Here is a 17,126-nt window from a genome sequence, read left to right on the forward strand (position 1 = left end):
ATGCTGAGGCCCTGGCACAGGGTGCCCAGAGAAGCTGTGGCTGCCCCTGGATCCCTGGCAGTGTCCAAGGCCAGGCTGGATGGCGCTTGGAGCAGCCTGGGGTGGTGGAAGTTGTCCCCACCCACAGCACAGGATGGAACTGGATGAGCTTTGAGATCCCTTCGAACCCCAAACTATCCTGGAATTCTGTGACTCTCAGCAGCACCACAGGGTGCTGCCAGCTCATGCTTCTGTGAGACTGATTCCTTTGGCCCAAGCTTATGGAGAAGCACATTTTTTCCCATTTGGATGGGTGGAAGGCTATCCCTGCTGCCCAGAGTGCTCTGTCAGCCCTGCCCTCCCCTTGCTCTGACAAGGCAGCAGGTGAATTGTGTTAGGTACTTTATTCTGCCCCATTTTGAAAGCAAACCCCTGCCAAACATGGCTGGGGCTGTGTTACCACATGGGCTCTCCACTGGCTTCCAGGGGTGCAGAAGTGCTGTTTCACGCAGAGAAAAAGGTAAAATAATGACTTTAAAAGGTACAAAGGGGCAAGGGGCTGCTGTTTCCTTTGTGATTTACTCATTTATCCTGCCTGAAAGTCATTCCCTGTATCTGCCTGTGCTTCATGGTCGGGACCCGATGCCACCAGGCAGTGCAGCTGCAGATCTGGCTGTGCCTCTGAGGATGGGCCCTTCCTGAGTCCCTGGATGTCACTGATGTCCCCTCTGGGTTAAATTGTCACAAACAGGCTGCCCTGGGCAAGGGTAGAGTGCCCAGCCCTGAGGGGATTATAGAGCCATGTGGCTGTGGCACTTGGGGACACGGGTGGGCTCAGCTGTGCTGGACTTGGATTCGATGATCCCAGAGGGTTTTTCCAGCCTCAACAATTCTCCCTCTGCGGGAGTTATTTCCACACATAGGAAGATTGGTATTGATGTAGAAGCAAAATCCACCCCTAGTGAGGCTGCTGCTTTTACCAGCAAGAGTTGGTTTGGTGCAGAGGAGCTCAGCAGTCTGTTTTTCCCAAAATAAATCCAAATATTGAGAGGTAAGGCCTTGCAACTCGAATCATGTGTGCCACCAACAAGTTTAACAACGCTGCTTGGACACATCACACTCCTATTAACAGATTCAGTGATTTTGTAAAGAAGTTTTAAAGGTTTCCTTTATGGTGATTTAAGTACAGACTCACTCCAAGTCTATACTCTCGGTTATAATTTAATTATATATAATTATATTGATGTAACTATATTTATTATATCTGGGAGGGGAAAAAAGTTAACTCTACATAAATAATTCATTTAAGGAAATTATTGCTCAAACTTTGCAGTTATCAGTAGGATTTTCTTTTGCCCCACATGTTTCCATAGAGCAGGTCAAAGAATCCAGGAATGTTATTATTTTTACAAGTGAAATGATAAGAGCTGTCCCCTCAGGTCCCTTCTCCAAAGGAAATGCCTGGTGATGTGGATGTGGAATAATTTCAGCACAGTTCTTTTGGGTACACTTCCTCCTCAAATATGTTTAAGAACAGATAAGATAATATAAAGCATCCTCACAGTGCTTGTTACCCATAAGAAGAATTTTATTGACTGGGAAATAGGCCGGGGACAGAGAAATTGCTGCTTTCTGTCTCTACACAAACCATTTCTGGGAACAGCTCAGAGTTCTGCATCTCTGTCACAGCTTTGTCTCATCAGGTGAGAGAGATCTGCACAAGGACACAGACTTAACATAATAGAGGACAGCTAAAGGATGAATTAAAAGGGACATTTAATGAGCAAACCAGCAAGACACGAGGCTTGTGCATCACTGGCACTCAGATGATTCACCCCATTCCTCAAGGTTTAAAAAACAAGGGATTGTTTTAATGGAGAATTCTGAGCTGGGGAGGGAGTTACACCAGGAATGCTGATGGTGGGAACAACCTCTGAGCTGTGACACGGTGACTGAGAGAGCAGCACCTCTATTTGGGTACAGAGACAGGAAACTGCGAGGCTCCAGCAAAAATTTACTCCTAAAAAAGTATTTTCAAACAGGTACATAAATGAACACGGCATGAATCCGGTGAGGATTAACTCCTAGAACGACAATTTCCCCTAAGAAGCTCTGACAGACTGTGCTGCTTCCCTCTACCGACCCCCAGTGTTGGTGCCGAGGCAGAACACAAGATCAGCGAAAAATCAGCACAGTATCACAGATTCTTGGATTAGTAAAAGGAAATAACCCTCTGAAGAGTTAAGCAGGGTGAAAAAAAACAATTAAATACTAAATATATTTCAAGTCAGAGAATTCTATGCAATTCTGTGATGAAAACAAGTTGTTTGTAGCCTCCCTGGCTACCCCTCTTGGTTTCCCAATACAGAATCTAATCTGATCTTTTTCTGGAGAGGCTGAACAGGTACAAAACGACCAACAAGAGGAAAAAATACTCCCCCTACAGTCTGTAATAGAGATTTTGGGCAATAAAGTGGGATATTAGGGGGAACATTACAGAGAGGAATGTGAAATAGCTACAATGTCAATGACACCAATTTATTGACTGCAGTGAGATGTTCCTTCAGGGTCCCAAATTCACAGAGGTGGGAAATATCCATCTTCTTCCTGGCACAGCCTGGGGCCAAGTCAGACTGAAACAGTGAAGATCTGGAGAAAGCAAAGTGGATTTGGCAGGAGAGGAAAAAAATGCCCAGCTGAGTAATGAAAAGGTAAAAGACAGGACCAAAGTGACTCAGTGGTTTCTTTGCTCTATTCTAGACCGTGATGTTCCCTGGTGCTTCTCCACAACTGCTTTTGTTGTTATTGTTGTTGTTTAATGTGTCTCCTGATGGATTCCAAACAATCCAGGCTGGAATGATGAGGTGGCTGCAGGCTGGAGAAGATCCACGTGAGGTTTTGGTACAGATGTTCCCTCTCGTCCCTACCAGTGCCAGCCGCTGCCTGCGGAGCTCCAGAGCTGGGATTTGGTGCCTTGGGGGTTCTTTCTTTTAAAAATTACTTCTTCAATGACTGACCATTTGCTCTGTGCCCCCCTTCCTGCGATTCCTATGGCTGGGCACATCCTCCTGGGGGCTGGGACAAGGGGCAGGGCCGGGGGCTGTCACTGCTCGGCAGCCGGAGGCTCCTCCTCTGCCTCGGGCCTCTCGGGCTGCGGCTCGGGCGGGATGAGGCACTGCACCTCCTCGGAGCTGATGGCCACCTTGTCCGGCTGCAGCCAGCGCTTCAGGTGCTCCAGCGTGCTGGGGACAGCAGAGGGACACCGTGAGACCAGGCAGGGACAGAGCTGCACAGGAGGAGCGACAGCAAAAGCCTCCACAGGCAATTCCTGCCCTCCGCAGGTATTCCCGTCCCCACAGGTGAGGTCTGGCGTGGAGGGATCCTGGTGCCACAGGGACAAGCAGAATCTGTCACTGTCCAAAGCCATTCCCTGCAGGTGGGCCTTTGAAAGGGTGGTTAGAACAGGTTTTACACACCTGAAGCTCTCCTCTGCCTCTGTAGCCAAAAACTCCAACTCAATCAAACAGAGGGCAGGGTTAGGGTTAGATGGGATATTGGGAAGAATTCCTTCCCTGTGAGGGTGCTGAGGCCCTGGCACATGGTGCCCAGAGAAGCTGTGGCTGCCCCATCCCTGGAAATGTTCAAATCCCGGCAGGATGGGGTTTGGAGCAGCCTGGGATAGTGGAAGGTGTCCCTGCCCAGGGCAGGTGGGGGGCACTGGATGGGCCTTAAGGTCCCTTCCAGGCCAAACCAATCTGTGATTCCAGGAGTTTCCAGCTTCCTGGGCTGGATGTAAAAAACCTCTTGCTCAAACAAACCAAACCCCCAACTGCCTCTTGGTGATGAAGATCAGGAAAAATGGTGGGGAAAGGGAAGGGAACAAAACCAAATCTGGAAGAATATCTCAAAATGTGTGAGCATTAATAGCACTGGAAGGTTAAAAAACTAATATAATCCTAACCCTCTAATATCATAAATCAGTGCACTTAAAAGTTAAGGCTTGTTTAATTACATCAGTGGGTGAGACTCAAAACTTCAGCACCATTCAGGAGTGACCTCCAACTTCATAGTCAAGTTCTAGGGACTGAAATTCTTTCATGGATAACATCCCCACCCTTTAAAAACAGTAGAAAGAGCCCATAAAAGCTTGGTTTTAAATATTGAAGTTAACTGGGGGACCAAAAAAACCATCTGAAACCTCCTTATAAACAGGGATTTCTTTTCATAGTTCTGGCTTAAGTAGATTTTCTTGACAGGAGAGAAATAATCTACTTGTCATCCAGAAGCAATCATGAAAAATGTCAGCTGAGAAATGAGGAATTTGGAGAGTGTTCCATGTGATTGGGAATGGGAGATTGCTTAGGGAAAGGGTTCCCATCTTACTTCTGACATCATCTGTGAGAGGGCAGGAGCACCGTAAGAGAGGCAGGGAAGGGAAATCTCATCCCAGGACTGGCACCAACCCCAAATCCCCATCTGAGATACACTGGATATCCCCTCCTCTGCTCCATTCCTTCCCTACGCCATGTGTGAGGAGGGAAATCACTGAGTAGGTCCCAGCTACTTCCATGCACTCTAAGGGGTGCAAAGATCAGAAAGGAGCACTGGAAGCTCAAACCCTACGTGCTCTGTGTTCCCTCTGGCACAACCCTAATGGGTATTTCTGTGTCATGTCCTGACAAAACCTTCTTCCAGTTTTTGAGCGGTAGGTGGTGATCCCTTCCCTCTAATTTGCTCATTACCTCTCGTCAGCATCGTGGCCCTCAACGTAACATTCTGCCTCAAACTTCTCCTGCAGGAACCTGTCCCAGCATTCCTTCTTGGCCTGGGACAGCGTGCGCAGCATGTCCTTGGAGGTCACCTCCTGGGACAGGCCTTTGATCCTCATCAGTCTTCTCTCTGTGAGGGGAACAGGGGACTTTGTTACCTTGGTTATGGGGTTTTTCCTGGAAGGAGAGAAGAGAAGGATCTGGACTTCTATATCAAAAAGTAAGTTAAATTAACTTTTCAAGACTAATTTCTATTTTAAAAGTATTTTTCTCCCTGTATTTCAAGCCTGCCTGGCTTCCTTTCCTATATATGCACAAGATGGTGTTTTTCAGGTGATGCTTCTGAAGGAAATAAGGTTTGTGCAATCAGCCAGCTCTGCCTGTTTGGGGTTTTAATAACTTTCACACTTACTGCTCAGCTTCCATGAAATCACACAGGACAGCACAGATCTCACAGGCACCGAGTTCCCACAATTTCCATGCAAACTGGAAAATAAATCACTCTCATTGCACTACTTGGTGCGCTGTGAAACAGCAACAAAGGCACGATGAAAGTTCTGGCAGAAATAAAAGCTTAAAAAGCCACTTCTGCCACCTGTTCTGTTGCTGTGTGCAGCCTCCTACTTATTGTGGAGGGTAAAAAACAACTTTTTTCAGCTTTTGCTTTATAAAAAGTTCCTTTCTGTGCCAGAGATGAGAAAGCTCTGACTGAGCTTCACCTTTCCACTGCTGCACTTGAAGAAAATGAGTCATATTCTGTGTATTTAAGCTGGGAGAGTTGTTGACCACAGCACCGGCACCACAAAAGCAGAGCTGTCGCCAGGCAGACACTCACCCAGGGATGCTAAATACACCTCTGAGTCCTTCAGGGGTGCCCAGGGCTTCAGGGCAGGTTGGGAAGAGCCACCCGATCCGCTGCCCTCGGCGTAGGAATCCATGAAGGAGTCTGTGAAGGCATCGCCGGCGTCCTTGTGCTCGGGATGCGGCAGACAGGAGCAGATCTCAGCCCAGAGGTCCTCGCTGGACCGGGTCACCACGGAGTCCACGCTCTCGATCATCCTCATCCTGGGATCCTGCCACGGGGGGAACAAACGGTGAGCGCCGAGCCGAGCCGCCCGCCCAGGCCTCCGCCACCCGCCTCCCTCTGCCCAAGTCACGCCAGCGGACATTCCAGGGAATTCCCACCCCACCAGGACTCCCGGCCGCCCTGCAGGGAGCGATGTCCCCGCGGCTGCCCGTGAGGCGGAGGGGCCGCCCCGCTCCCGCACCCACCGCCCGCGCTCCGGGCACCGCGGCAGCTCCGCCCGCGCCTCGCCGGCCCCGGGCCCGGCCAATCACCGCCGCCACCGGGTCCGGCTCCGACCAATCACCGCGCGCCGCCGGTGGAGCGTGGGCGCCCATTGGTCCACAGGGTGGGGGCCGCTGACGCCGCCGCGCCGCCATGTTGGCAGAGGGCGGAAGCTGTGGCGGGCGGCGCAGGCGAGGGCGGTGTGACATCCCTGAGGCGCTGCCGCCCCCGCCGCGGTTCGGCGAGGCCGGGATGTGCTCCAGCGCCACACCGGGAGCTCCGGCGGAGCTCTGAGCCACCCCCTCTCTCCGCAGGCCGCTGCCGTGTCCGTGGGATGAGCCAGCTGCCGTGCGGCGCCGTGCTGGCACTCATGGGGCTGCTCTTCGCCAGGACCATGGCCTGGACATCCAGCGGGAAAACGCACGCGGAGCTGGTGAACAACCTGTACAGTGAGTGCCGGCAGCATCCCCTGGAATGGCAGTGCACGGATATTTAATGGCTGTGTGTGGATATTTAGTGTCACGCCGTGTGACGCTGCTCACTCGGAAGGGTTGGGGTTCATGTTCCTGAATTTTGGCATTTGCCCCGGCCTGAACTCGTTCTATTTATAGCTGGAAACAAGGTGCTGTGCCAGGAGGGGCAGGAGCGCCTCTCCACACCTTCCTTCCCTGCCTCTGGAAGTGTGTGCTGCAGCTCGGTGTTCGAGCCCGGCCGTGCAGCCGAGTGTCCCGCACATTCGGGCTGTGCCCGAGGGCTGGAAAGGTGCCCGGTGCCAGGACAGCTGGAACACATAAAAATAGCTGTAAATTCCCCAGAATTCCCGCAGAAAGGTGTGAAGGGATGTCGGATGTCTCTGCGGCCGTGGCCTTTGAGTTCACTGCTGAAACCTGAACCGGAGTCTCCGTTTCCCGCCGTGAAACGCGACTCCGGTTCGCTCCCATTACACCTGGCAGTGCCAGAGGCGTTGTGGCTGCAGGTGGCCGCCTCTGGAGATGAGCTGGTGGGTGGGCCCCAGCAGGAATGGGAAAGGCTGTCCTTCCATCAGTGTTTGGTTTGCTGTCTCTCTCAGATCCCTCATTAATACCCCCAGATCCATTAACTCCCTGAAGTGTGAACTTCCCCTTTCAAAATTCTTCTTGCTGGAATGCCCAGGATTTCAATCCTGCCTGTCTCTTTTTTTCCTTCTTTCCCAGAAAAAGGGATCGTTAAGTCTCAGCGTGTCTTTGATGTGTTGTTGGCTACGGACAGAGGTCACTACATCAAGTATTTCCCATACATGGATTCTCCTCAATCCATTGGTGAGTCACTTCTGGCAAAACATCTGCTGTCAGCAGGGCACAGGGTGCCTGGGCAGGTGCTCCATGGTCATGTTGTGGAATCCCTATCCCTGGAAGTGTCCAAGGCCAGGTTGGATGGGCCTTGAAGTACCTTGGTCTAAGGGAAGGTGTCCCCACCCATGGCAGGGGCTGGGACTGGATGAGCTTTAAGGTCCCTTCCAAGCCAAATCATCCTGTGATTCTGTGAAAGGGGACAAGTATTTCCAAATCATCCTGTGATTCTGTGAAAAGAGACAAGTGTTTTCCTATTTTGGGGGGAAGGTGGGGGAGAATTAGGAACTGTTCCCATTGGGAATTTTATTCCCTGTCAAATGACTTGTGTCCCCCATTTCCTTTTAGGCTACAAGGCTACGATCAGCGCCCCGCACATGGTAAGGTGAAAACTCCTCCCTTTCAACAGCAATGGAGGGAATTGTTTATTTCTCTTTTTATATTTAATTTTTCTTCAAGTAGAAAACTGAAACATCCCATGGACATGATTATCCTGCTTGTTTCTTTAGGGATTTTTCTTCTTTAGAGGAGTTCCCCCATTCTCTTTCAGTTGCTTTAAAAGTGTGCTTAGATGGGAATTCCATGCTGTCCCTTTTTTTGCATGACACCTTTTCTCCTGCTGTTTCACATCTAATTCCTGAGCCTCTGCCTAAATTATGTCCTGCAAAAGATCTTCCAGGTCTGATTTTGAGTTTTGCTCTGGAAGTGTCAGGCACAAGGCCAGGTGTGCTGTGATTAAATCAGAAAACAGCAAAATGTGTTGGAAGAGGAGACTAACCCCGGGATGTTTCCCTCTTCCTTGTCCTGGGTGTCCCTGCAGCACGCCCACGCGCTGGAGCTGCTCAAGGATCAGCTGGTGGAAGGTGCCAAGGCGCTGGATGTGGGATCTGGGAGCGGATACCTCACGGCCTGCTTCGCCAGGATGGTGAGCTCACGGCACTCTGTTCCCAGCCTGGAAAGCACATCCCTTAATTAGCTGCTGTAACTGGCACTACTCAGCCCTAAAACCAAGGAAGAGGCACAGGGCTTGCACCTCCTCTTCAGAACCTCTGCTCTGGAGCTTCTTCCTGGAGATTCCCCAGTTCCCACTGAAACCTGCCCTGGCTCTTCCATATGGGAGGCATCAGGTGTTTGACTGATGTTTTTTGCAGATTGGCCCGACAGGAAAAGCTGTGGGCGTGGAGCACATCAAGGAGCTGGTGCACGAATCCATCCGGAATGTCCAAGAGGATGATCCCACACTGCTCAGCTCCGGCCGCGTGAAGCTCGTGGGTGAGCTCCCTGCAGCCCCGGGGTTTCCCCTTGGCTGTGCTACTTGCAGCCCTTCCAGTTTGTGTTGATGTTTTGTCATGACACAACCCAAGTGGTCCCTGGGTGTTTTCCCTCTGTAGTTGGAGATGGCAGGCAGGGATACCCTGAGGAGGCTCCTTACGACGCCATCCACGTGGGAGCGGCCGCGGCCACCGTCCCCAAGGAGGTAAGAGAGGCCATGCTGGGTGTCCCTAGAGAAAATGTGTGGGCTTTTTTGCCCCTGCTGACCGGGATGTGTCGGTGCTGCAGCTGCTGAAGGAGCTGAAGCCGGGCGGGCGGCTGATCGTGCCCGTGGGGCCCGAGGGGGCGAACCAGGTGCTGATGCAGTATGACAAGACCAGCGAGGGGCACATCGTGGAGACCCAGCTCATGGGCGTCATCTACGTCCCCCTCACAGACAAGGAGAAGCAGTGGCCTCGGTAAAACCTGCTCTTCCCTGAGGAACACTCCTTCCTCTCTCTCTGAGCTTGCTCTCCTTGGCTTTGCTGACCGAGTCCTGGATCCCTGGCGGATGCTGTTTGTGGGAAAAAAAAAGGAGAGAACAGCTTGGCAAAGCAGGGGGTATTTTCTGTCTGATAGAGCTTGCAGAGTTTTATTTCCTCTTTTTCTGGAGCCTGTGTGTGTGTTTAAATTCCATGTGATGCTGGCACAGAACTGAGAGAGTAGTAACTGTTGGTTTTCCTTTGCCTCAGGGATGACCTCTGACACATGGATGGATATCTCTAAAGGCACCTCAGAAAGCTCATGAGAGGGACTTAGGCCTGTAGATGGTCAGTATGGTTTTGCTTTTTAATGGAAATTTCATCAATGGATAAAGGGAAGTTCTGCTTCAGAGGAGCTCGTTCTGGAGGGATGGAGAACAGGGACAGGACCAGGGGAGGCTCTTGGAGGCCGTGGCAGCTTCCAGGGAGCAGATCCAGACAATTCCAGCTTTCCTCTCTGATAAACTCTAGATAACATCAGATCACAGAGAATTCTGACAGCAGACAGGAATACCTAAAGCTTCACTAAAACCACTTTAATATCGACTACTCTGCCTAATGCTTGGCGAAAATAAGTCACAATTAGTGTCTTGGAGCAGCAATGTACCCTGACTTGTCAGTTTTTAAAATATGGGAGCGTGTTCTCTTCCTGCCTGCACCAGCTAATTTAATGATGGGCAGCAACACTGGATTTTGAGGGTATGAAAAATGCTCGGGTTTTTTTCTGTTTGGAGTTTTGAAAAATATTCATTTCTGGACTTGACCCTCTTTGGGGTTACGAAAAATGTGCATTTCTTGGCTTTTCTGATTGGGGTTATAAAAAATGCTCATGTTCCAGCTTTTCCCTGACGCGTCCCTCCCGCAGGCGGTGACTGAGGAGGCTCACGAGGGGCAGGCGGGCTGCGGTGAGGCTCGAGGGTCATTTGTGGAGCAGTTCTGATGGGGGAAACTGCTGGGAGGTAAAAATATAAATAAATCAATTAATAAATATAGGCGCTCTCGCTCCTCCATCGCTTCCGCCTCACGACGCCCTGTGGGATGGGGGCAGAGGCGGGAACGGGACGGGGGCATGGCCTGGCGGTGCCGGCGCGCTCTGATTGGCCCGCGCCGCCCGGCGCAGCGCGATGCGTCACGGCGTGCGCCGCGCGGTGTGGCCGGCGTGGGTGCGCGCGGCGGGGATCGGGGTCCGGCCGCCGCCGCCCCGCGGGGACATGGCCGAGCCGGGACCCGGTACCGGCTCCGGCCGAGCCCGGGAGGAGGAACCGGACCCCGCCGGCAAGGAGGAGGCGGCGCCGGCCCCCAAGAAGCGGCGGCTGGCGGGCGGCGAGCGGTACGTGCCGCCGCCGCGGAAACTGAACCCCGGCGTGAGCTTCGGCGCCGAGCACTTCGCCGAGACCTCGTACTACTTCGAGGGCGGCCTGCGCAAGGTGCGCCCCTACTACTTCGACTTCCGCACCTACTGCAAGGGGCGCTGGGTGGGCCGCAGCCTCCTGCACGTCTTCGGCACCGAGTTCCGAGCGCAGCCCCTCTCCTATTACCGCGCCGCCGCCCGCGCCGGCCGCCTGCGCCTCAACGAGGAGCCCGTGAGCGACCTGGACATCGTGCTCAAGGTGAGCGGGCCCGGGGGGGGATCGTGGGCTGGGGACAGAGCCCGGCCTGCCCCAAGCCGTGAGCATCAGAGCGGCGTGGTCAGATAATACAGGGCCAGGAGTTGGACTCGATAATCCTGATGGGTTCCTTTCAATTCGACATATTTTATGATTCTGTGAACCCTGTGGAGGGGTTTAAGGGAGAAATCGGGGCTCCCGGGGAATCCCTGCCCTCCTGGATTCGGGAATGTGTAGATCCTGCAGCCCCACAGGCAGCCACACGGCTTCCTTCGCCCTTAGGAATGGGAATATGCTATGGGCAGGTGGTCGCATTCGCGTGGTGACACACACACTTGTTATTCTAAATCCGAGATTCCTGGAGAAAGGGGCTTTAATTCTTCTTCCACCATGTCAAGTCCCTGTTGTGTGTGGCCGGGTGGGTGGTCGCAGGAGCCGGATTCAGGCTGACTGTCCGTACCCCTTCCAGAACAACGACTTCCTCAGGAACACGGTGCACCGGCACGAGCCGCCGGTCACCGCCCAGCCCATCCGCATCCTGGCCGAGGACGAGGAGGTGGTGGTGGTGGACAAGCCCTCGTCGCTGCCCGTGCACCCCTGCGGCCGGTTTCGGCACAACACCGTCATCTTCATCCTGGGCAAGGAGCACGGCCTGCGGGAGCTGCACACCCTGCACCGCCTGGACCGCATGACCTCGGGCGTGCTCATGTTCGCCAAGACCGCCGCCGTGTCCAAGCGCATCGACGAGCAGGTCCGGCAGAGGCAGGTGAGGGCTGCGAGCTGCTGCTGTGCTCCACAGTCAGCCAGGTTTGCTCTCTAGGTGAGCTGAAGTTCCCCAGACAGCTCATGGTTATGTTGGTGTTCTTATCTATTGGTGCTTCTCGTCCCTAATAGGGTAAAGAGAGAGTAAAAATTGAGTTTGGTAATACTGGATTGGAAGGGAGCTCCTAAAAAATTTAATTGATTTTGGTAATCCTAATGCGATAATATTAGAATGAAAACCCTAAAAATTTAACTGCTTTTGATATTGGATTGAAAGATATCTCCTAAAAATTTAGTTCAATGTGGTAATTTAATTTCATTTAGTAATACTGGATTAAAAGGGATCTCCTACAAATTTATTTTGATTTGGTAATATTTAATTGTAAAGGGTCTCCTAAAACTTTAATTGATTTTGGTAGTTTTAGGTTGGAAGTTATCTCCTAAAAATTTAAATTATTTCAGTAATATTGGGTTGAAGTGAATCATCTTTCTTAAGGGATTATGCAAACTTGCTGGGGTCATGCAGACCAGTTAGAGATGAAATTTATTTGTGAGTGGACATATGTCAATTATCCATCATTTTTGTACTTTTAAAATTCTCATTTTTTCAGAGTCTCTTGATCCAAACAGAACTTTTTCCAGGATTGGCTTCAGGGCTGTAAGCCAAAGGCTGTGGAGAGATGGCTCCTGAATTTAAAACAAGGCAAATAGGCCAGGCCTTTCTACTCTTGATTTCCCAACTAGCTGAGGAAAATGTATGGGGAAATTTGGGTTTTAAGTAGCTGATTGCATATTTGTCCTTTTCCTGTTGTAATAAAATGCCACCTCGGGATGTATTTTATTGAGGAGAGAGGGAGGAGGAGCAGCAAGGCTGGAGCTTGGGTGTGTTTCCCCCTGTGTTTCCTGAGCCTCCCTCTCGTGTCTCTGGCAGCTGGAGAAGGAGTACGTGTGCCGGGTGGTGGGGGAGTTCCCGGAGCACGAGGTGGTCTGTGAGGAGCCCATCCTGGTGGTGTCCTACAAGGTGGGCGTGTGCCGCGTGGACGCCAAGGGGAAGCCGTGCCAGACGCTCTTCCAGCGGCTCAGCTACAACGGCAGCAGCAGCGTGGTGCGGTGCCTGCCCCGCACGGGCCGCACGCACCAGATCCGCGTCCACCTGCAGTTCCTGGGACACCCCATCCTCAACGACCCCATCTACAACATGGAGGCCTGGGGACCGGACAGGGGCAAGGGCGGCAGGATCGGCAAGACGGACGAGGAGCTGCTGAAGGCGCTGGTGGAGGAGCATCGCTCCAAACAGAGCCTGGAGATCTTGGGTATCGGGGAGGAGGACTTGAACTCTGCTGGAGAAAGTAAAGACTGTGGGAATTCAGGTGACTGCACCAAGTCTGATCCTGTAAATGGGAGTTCCTGCCCTGCTGAGGATGAGAAGGATCCGGAGAGGAATGACGTAGCAGCTTGTCCACTGAACACTGATACCAACCTGGAACCGCCTGATAAAGACAAAGAGCTCCGTTTGTGTGGGAATCAGGATGGGCAGGCAGGGGAGAAGGGCTGGGAAGAGAAGGACCCTTTGTGTGTGGAGTGCAGGACGAGCAGGCGGGACCCCTCTCCCAAGGAGCTGGTGATGTTCCTGCACGCCCTGCGCTACAAGGGCGCCGACTTTGAGTACTGCTCCAGCATGCCCGAGTGGGCCATGGAGGACTGGCAGGAGTGACCAGGACACCCAGCACCTGCAGGCCCTGCTGGCTGGCACAGTGCCGTGCAGAGACCAAAGATTGACTTTGCATTGTGGCTGAGGTGAACAGAATGTGCCTTGAGCTGGGCTGGGAGGGATCAGTGGGGTTGGGGAATTATCCCGCTTCCCACAGGTGCTGTGAAAGATGAGCAGGGAAGCGAGGCTAAAACAGGAGTTTTATGTTGCCTTTTAGTGAACTGGCACTTGAGGGCAGCAAGGACTGAACTCTGCTCGGCACAGGCAGCTTTGCCTTCACCTCAATGGATTCTGGATCAATTATCCACATGGATGATGAAATGTATGCACTAAAAGTCAAAAACTTATTTTTCTTCCAGCCTGCTGTGTTCCTGTGTCTTACAGTAAGAGCTGCTGGATGTCATGTCATAAAAAAAAAAACTGTTTTTATTGTATTTTGTTGTCAGATTGATTTCAAAATGACAAGATTACTCCTTGAGAACACTGTGAGGTAAAACCAGGACACTGTGATCTGTTTTGTGCCTGCTGTTTGTCAGCAGGATCCACTTGCCTTTGAAATCACCAACATTCATTCAAATAATTACTTAAGTTAGTAGTTCTGGGTGCGGGTATTGGGCCTGGTTTTGGAGGTACTGTTCCCCAGATTTTGTCTTGAAGAGATTTTTTAATATCACTTCAGTGTGACAGCTTTCAATAAAAACAAAAGCAGTTTTATGAAGCAGAAGACTTCTTTCAAAATAATTTTAGAAGTCTTCTTTTAAAGTAGTTTTATATGAATTATTAATACCACCATAGTTCTTATTTTCATTAGTGTTTACACAGTATATTCTTGGCTTCTGGGAGGGTTTTTATATTTTAATATTAATTTTGGAGATCTCAGGTTGGCCAAACCACAGGAATTATTTCCTTCCTCCTAAAGTCACTTAATGATGTCACCAGGGTCTGGACATAACTACCAAATCACAATAAACCATTGCTTGCCTCCAGTAGCCCACAGGAGCCAAGTGGTGTCTTTCTCTGAGGATCATCCAGCTGATGTTGAATATTTCCATAAAAATTCATTCAGGTTTGAGCTTTGTTCTTCCACATCCTGGCAGTGGTTTCGTGATTTCTAGTTTAATTCCAGGTATTTAGAGAGGTGATGCTAAAAATCAGCGTTACCCAAATTTTGATGCATTGGAATACACCTTTCGTGGAAATAAATGGAACTTGGGCACCTTCAGTGTATTAAAAAAGGGTGGCCGGAGCTGTTACTGGATTTGGATGCAGGGGAAAATGGGGGTAGATTTAGGGATGGCAGTTAAATTAGACTTTGATGTGTCCCAAGTTATGCTTGGAGGTTTTTTGGCAAGAAATTTCTTGCCAAAAAAAAGGCTCTGTCAGGGATTTTCCTGACTGACATTGGGGCCAAAGGGCCTGATGAGGAACTGGAGCTCAGCTGCTTACTGTTTTTTCTGCTTTTCCTGGAATAATGGCTGCAACTGGCAACTTTAATTTCCCGGTCAAGAAACCCCTGGGCTTCTGTTTCCAGGATTCTTTGAACTATGACGATTTAGGATTTAGTTCACAAGGATACTACATTTTATTTTATTTTATTTTATTTTATTTTATTTTATTTTATTTTATTTTATTTTATTTTATTTTATTTTATTTTATTTTATTTTATTTTATTTTATTTTTTCATTTAATTTCATTTCATTCTTATTTTATTTCTTATTTTTAAAATTATTTTTATTTTAAATTTTATTTTTATTTTAGATTTTATTTATTTTTATTTATTTATTTATTTTATTTATTTATTTTAGTTTGTCAAAACTGTGCTTGATGTATTGTTAGCTGGAAAAATGTTGTTCTTGGAGATTCCCTGTGATAAATTCCCATCTGAGATTGGGTCTGTGGTAAGTACTGGGTCCTGGTTGTTGGCATAAAGTTTTCCATACAAAATGTAGATCCTGGAAGAATTCTTTTCCTTAGTACACCTTTACTTGGACATGCCTTGACAGTGCTGGGTTAGCTTTGGACTGATCCTTGACAATCCTATAATTCTGTCTTTATCAGGAGAATCTCTGTCTCACTGTGCTAAAGCACTTTTCCATACAAATAAACCCTCCTGGCAAACTTCCCTGTGCCTTGGGCTGTCCCTGTGCAGGACTGGCTGGAATCAGCCCCTGAGCACTCACCTTCCACACAGTAACTCTTGTCCAGTTGTGCTTTACATTGTGTTTGGGAGCCTTTTGTGATCTAATTGGGTTGGGTATGATCTAATTTCCAGAAGGATTTAAGTGTAGTTAAAAGTTTTGGCCGTGTGTGATAGGAGGGCTCAGAGCTGTCACAGCATAGCTGGGATATGTCCCTCCTCCTGGAAGCTCTGAGTTTCACTAACTTCTACTTCCAGGCCTCTAATCCCAGATTTAAATTTTTTTCTAAGTGAACCATGTATGGCTTAGGCAGAGAGGAAAAGTTTTCCTGTATCTTGTCAATACACTCATTTATGCTTTTTAAATTGCCATAACTTTATGGAAGACAAAGCAGTAATTATCTGAGGAGAACTTGATGTCATTTTCAGTGAGGGGCTGGGACCCTAAAGCCTACCCAGTCCCACTCCCCTACCATGGGCAGGGACACCTTCCACTATCCCAGCTTGTTCCAAGCCCTGTCCAAGCTGGTCTTGGACGCTTCCAGGGATCCAGGGGCAGCCTCGGCTTCTCTGGGAAAACCTGTGCCAGGGGCTCCTCACCCTCCCATCTAAATCTCCTCCAGTTCAGAGCCATTCCTCCTTGTCCCAAGTCCATCTCTTGGAGTCCCTATAGGCGCCAGAAGGGGCTCGGAGGGTTCCCTGGAGCCTCCTCGTTTCCAGGCTGAACAATCCCAGCTCTCTCAGCCTTTCCTCATAGGACTGATCTTCCATCCCCCTAATTCTTACTCAGAGCTTTCATGAAAGACCCAGCCAGCCCTAATAGGACATTTTGGTGGGATCCCAGAGGAGGTGGAGATTAAAAGGGATTTGTTCCCAGTGTCACAGCTGGAAGCTCCGCAGAAGAGCTGTGTTCTGAGGAAGGAGGTAAGTCAGGATACCCCATGGAGAGGCACCTCGGGAAGCTGGATACTGGGTGAGACCCTCCAGTCCCTCGAGACACTCTGTGCCGGCTGGGACCCCTAAATTCCATGGGACATTAGCCTGGGTGACCCCTAGATCCCTCATGACACTCCCTCCTGGTTGTGACCCCCAGAATCTGTGGGACACTATCCTGGCTTGTAACCCTGAATCCCTCAGGATGCTCTGTCCTGTCCGTCCCGGGCACCCGCTCCGCTTTTCCTTCTCCCCATAAGAGCTGAAAGGAGAGGAGGGAGGGAGAGGTCCCCATGGAAGTGTTAGAAAAAAGAAATTCTTTTAATGAGGGAAAATGGTAACTTCCCGACGAGGATGGGATTCGAACCCACGCGTGCAGAGCACAATGGATTAGCAGTCCATCGCCTTAACCACTCGGCCACCTCGTCACGATAACCGCTCCCTCACCGGACCTATAAGGAAGTGCGCCCACCGCCTCCATCATCTTCTCCCGCCGGCCGCTCCTTTGCGTGACGGCGCCGGTTACGCGGCCCTGCACGGGCACACTGCGGAGCGAAGCCTCCGTGCCACGACCCAGCACGCCGCGGAGCCGGTGCGGTACCGCGCCACCCCCGTCACCGCGGCTGCGGGCGTGCGGGCCCCGAGGGACACCGAAATGGCAGCAGCGGAGCCAACCACGGAGGCCGCCATGTTGTACGGCACAAGGGGGCGCCATGTTGTACGGCACAAGGGGGCAGCCGTCCTGTACGGCGCCAATGTGTCGTCACGGCGCGGGGCGGGCGGTTGGATTTGAACCGGGAGGCGGCGGCCGGGGAGCGG

General features: G+C 50.8%; 3 protein-coding genes and 1 non-coding gene across 5 annotated transcripts; 2 read left to right on the forward strand and 2 right to left on the reverse strand.

Annotated features, from left to right (window-relative positions):
* Nucleotides 1-1,552: 1,552 nt before the first annotated feature.
* CCDC32 (coiled-coil domain containing 32) lies at nt 1,553-6,062 on the reverse strand. Its single transcript, XM_058807059.1, has 4 exons — nt 6,021-6,062; nt 5,584-5,821; nt 4,722-4,878; nt 1,553-3,221 (listed from the first exon to the last, which is right to left on the reverse strand). The coding sequence occupies exons 2-4, from the start codon at nt 5,810-5,812 to the stop codon at nt 3,083-3,085; spliced, it is 525 nt and encodes a 174-aa protein (XP_058663042.1). The 5' UTR covers nt 5,813-5,821; nt 6,021-6,062; the 3' UTR covers nt 1,553-3,082.
* A 150-nt stretch (nt 6,063-6,212) lies between these two features.
* Nucleotides 6,213-10,145, forward strand: LOC131558573 (protein-L-isoaspartate(D-aspartate) O-methyltransferase-like). Of its 2 annotated transcripts, XR_009274823.1 has the most exons (9): nt 6,213-6,485; nt 7,230-7,334; nt 7,713-7,744; nt 8,185-8,289; nt 8,516-8,636; nt 8,756-8,841; nt 8,925-9,094; nt 9,368-9,445; nt 9,996-10,145. XR_009274823.1 is itself a non-coding variant. In XM_058806409.1 (8 exons), exons 1-8 carry the CDS (start codon nt 6,371-6,373, stop codon nt 9,378-9,380), a joined length of 747 nt encoding a protein of 248 aa, XP_058662392.1. In that variant the 5' UTR covers nt 6,213-6,370; the 3' UTR covers nt 9,381-9,942. The 2 variants fall into 2 exon arrangements, 1 of the variants encoding a protein (XP_058662392.1); XM_058806409.1 differs by lacking the exon at nt 9,996-10,145 and having other exon boundaries at nt 9,368-9,942.
* On the forward strand, nt 9,622-14,570 carry RPUSD2 (RNA pseudouridine synthase domain containing 2). The gene is made up of 4 exons (XM_058806408.1): nt 9,622-9,856; nt 9,996-10,767; nt 11,234-11,530; nt 12,458-14,570. The coding sequence occupies exons 2-4, from the start codon at nt 10,282-10,284 to the stop codon at nt 13,238-13,240; spliced, it is 1,566 nt and encodes a 521-aa protein (XP_058662391.1). The 5' UTR covers nt 9,622-9,856; nt 9,996-10,281; the 3' UTR covers nt 13,241-14,570.
* Nucleotides 14,571-16,653: 2,083 nt separating this feature from the next.
* TRNAS-GCU (transfer RNA serine (anticodon GCU)) lies at nt 16,654-16,735 on the reverse strand. The gene has a single exon. It is a non-coding gene; the product is annotated as a tRNA-Ser (tRNA).
* Between the last annotated feature and the right edge of the window lie 391 nt (nt 16,736-17,126).

This window comes from Ammospiza caudacuta, chromosome 6, assembly GCF_027887145.1.
Source record: "Ammospiza caudacuta isolate bAmmCau1 chromosome 6, bAmmCau1.pri, whole genome shotgun sequence".
Lineage (NCBI taxonomy): Eukaryota > Metazoa > Chordata > Aves > Passeriformes > Passerellidae > Ammospiza > Ammospiza caudacuta.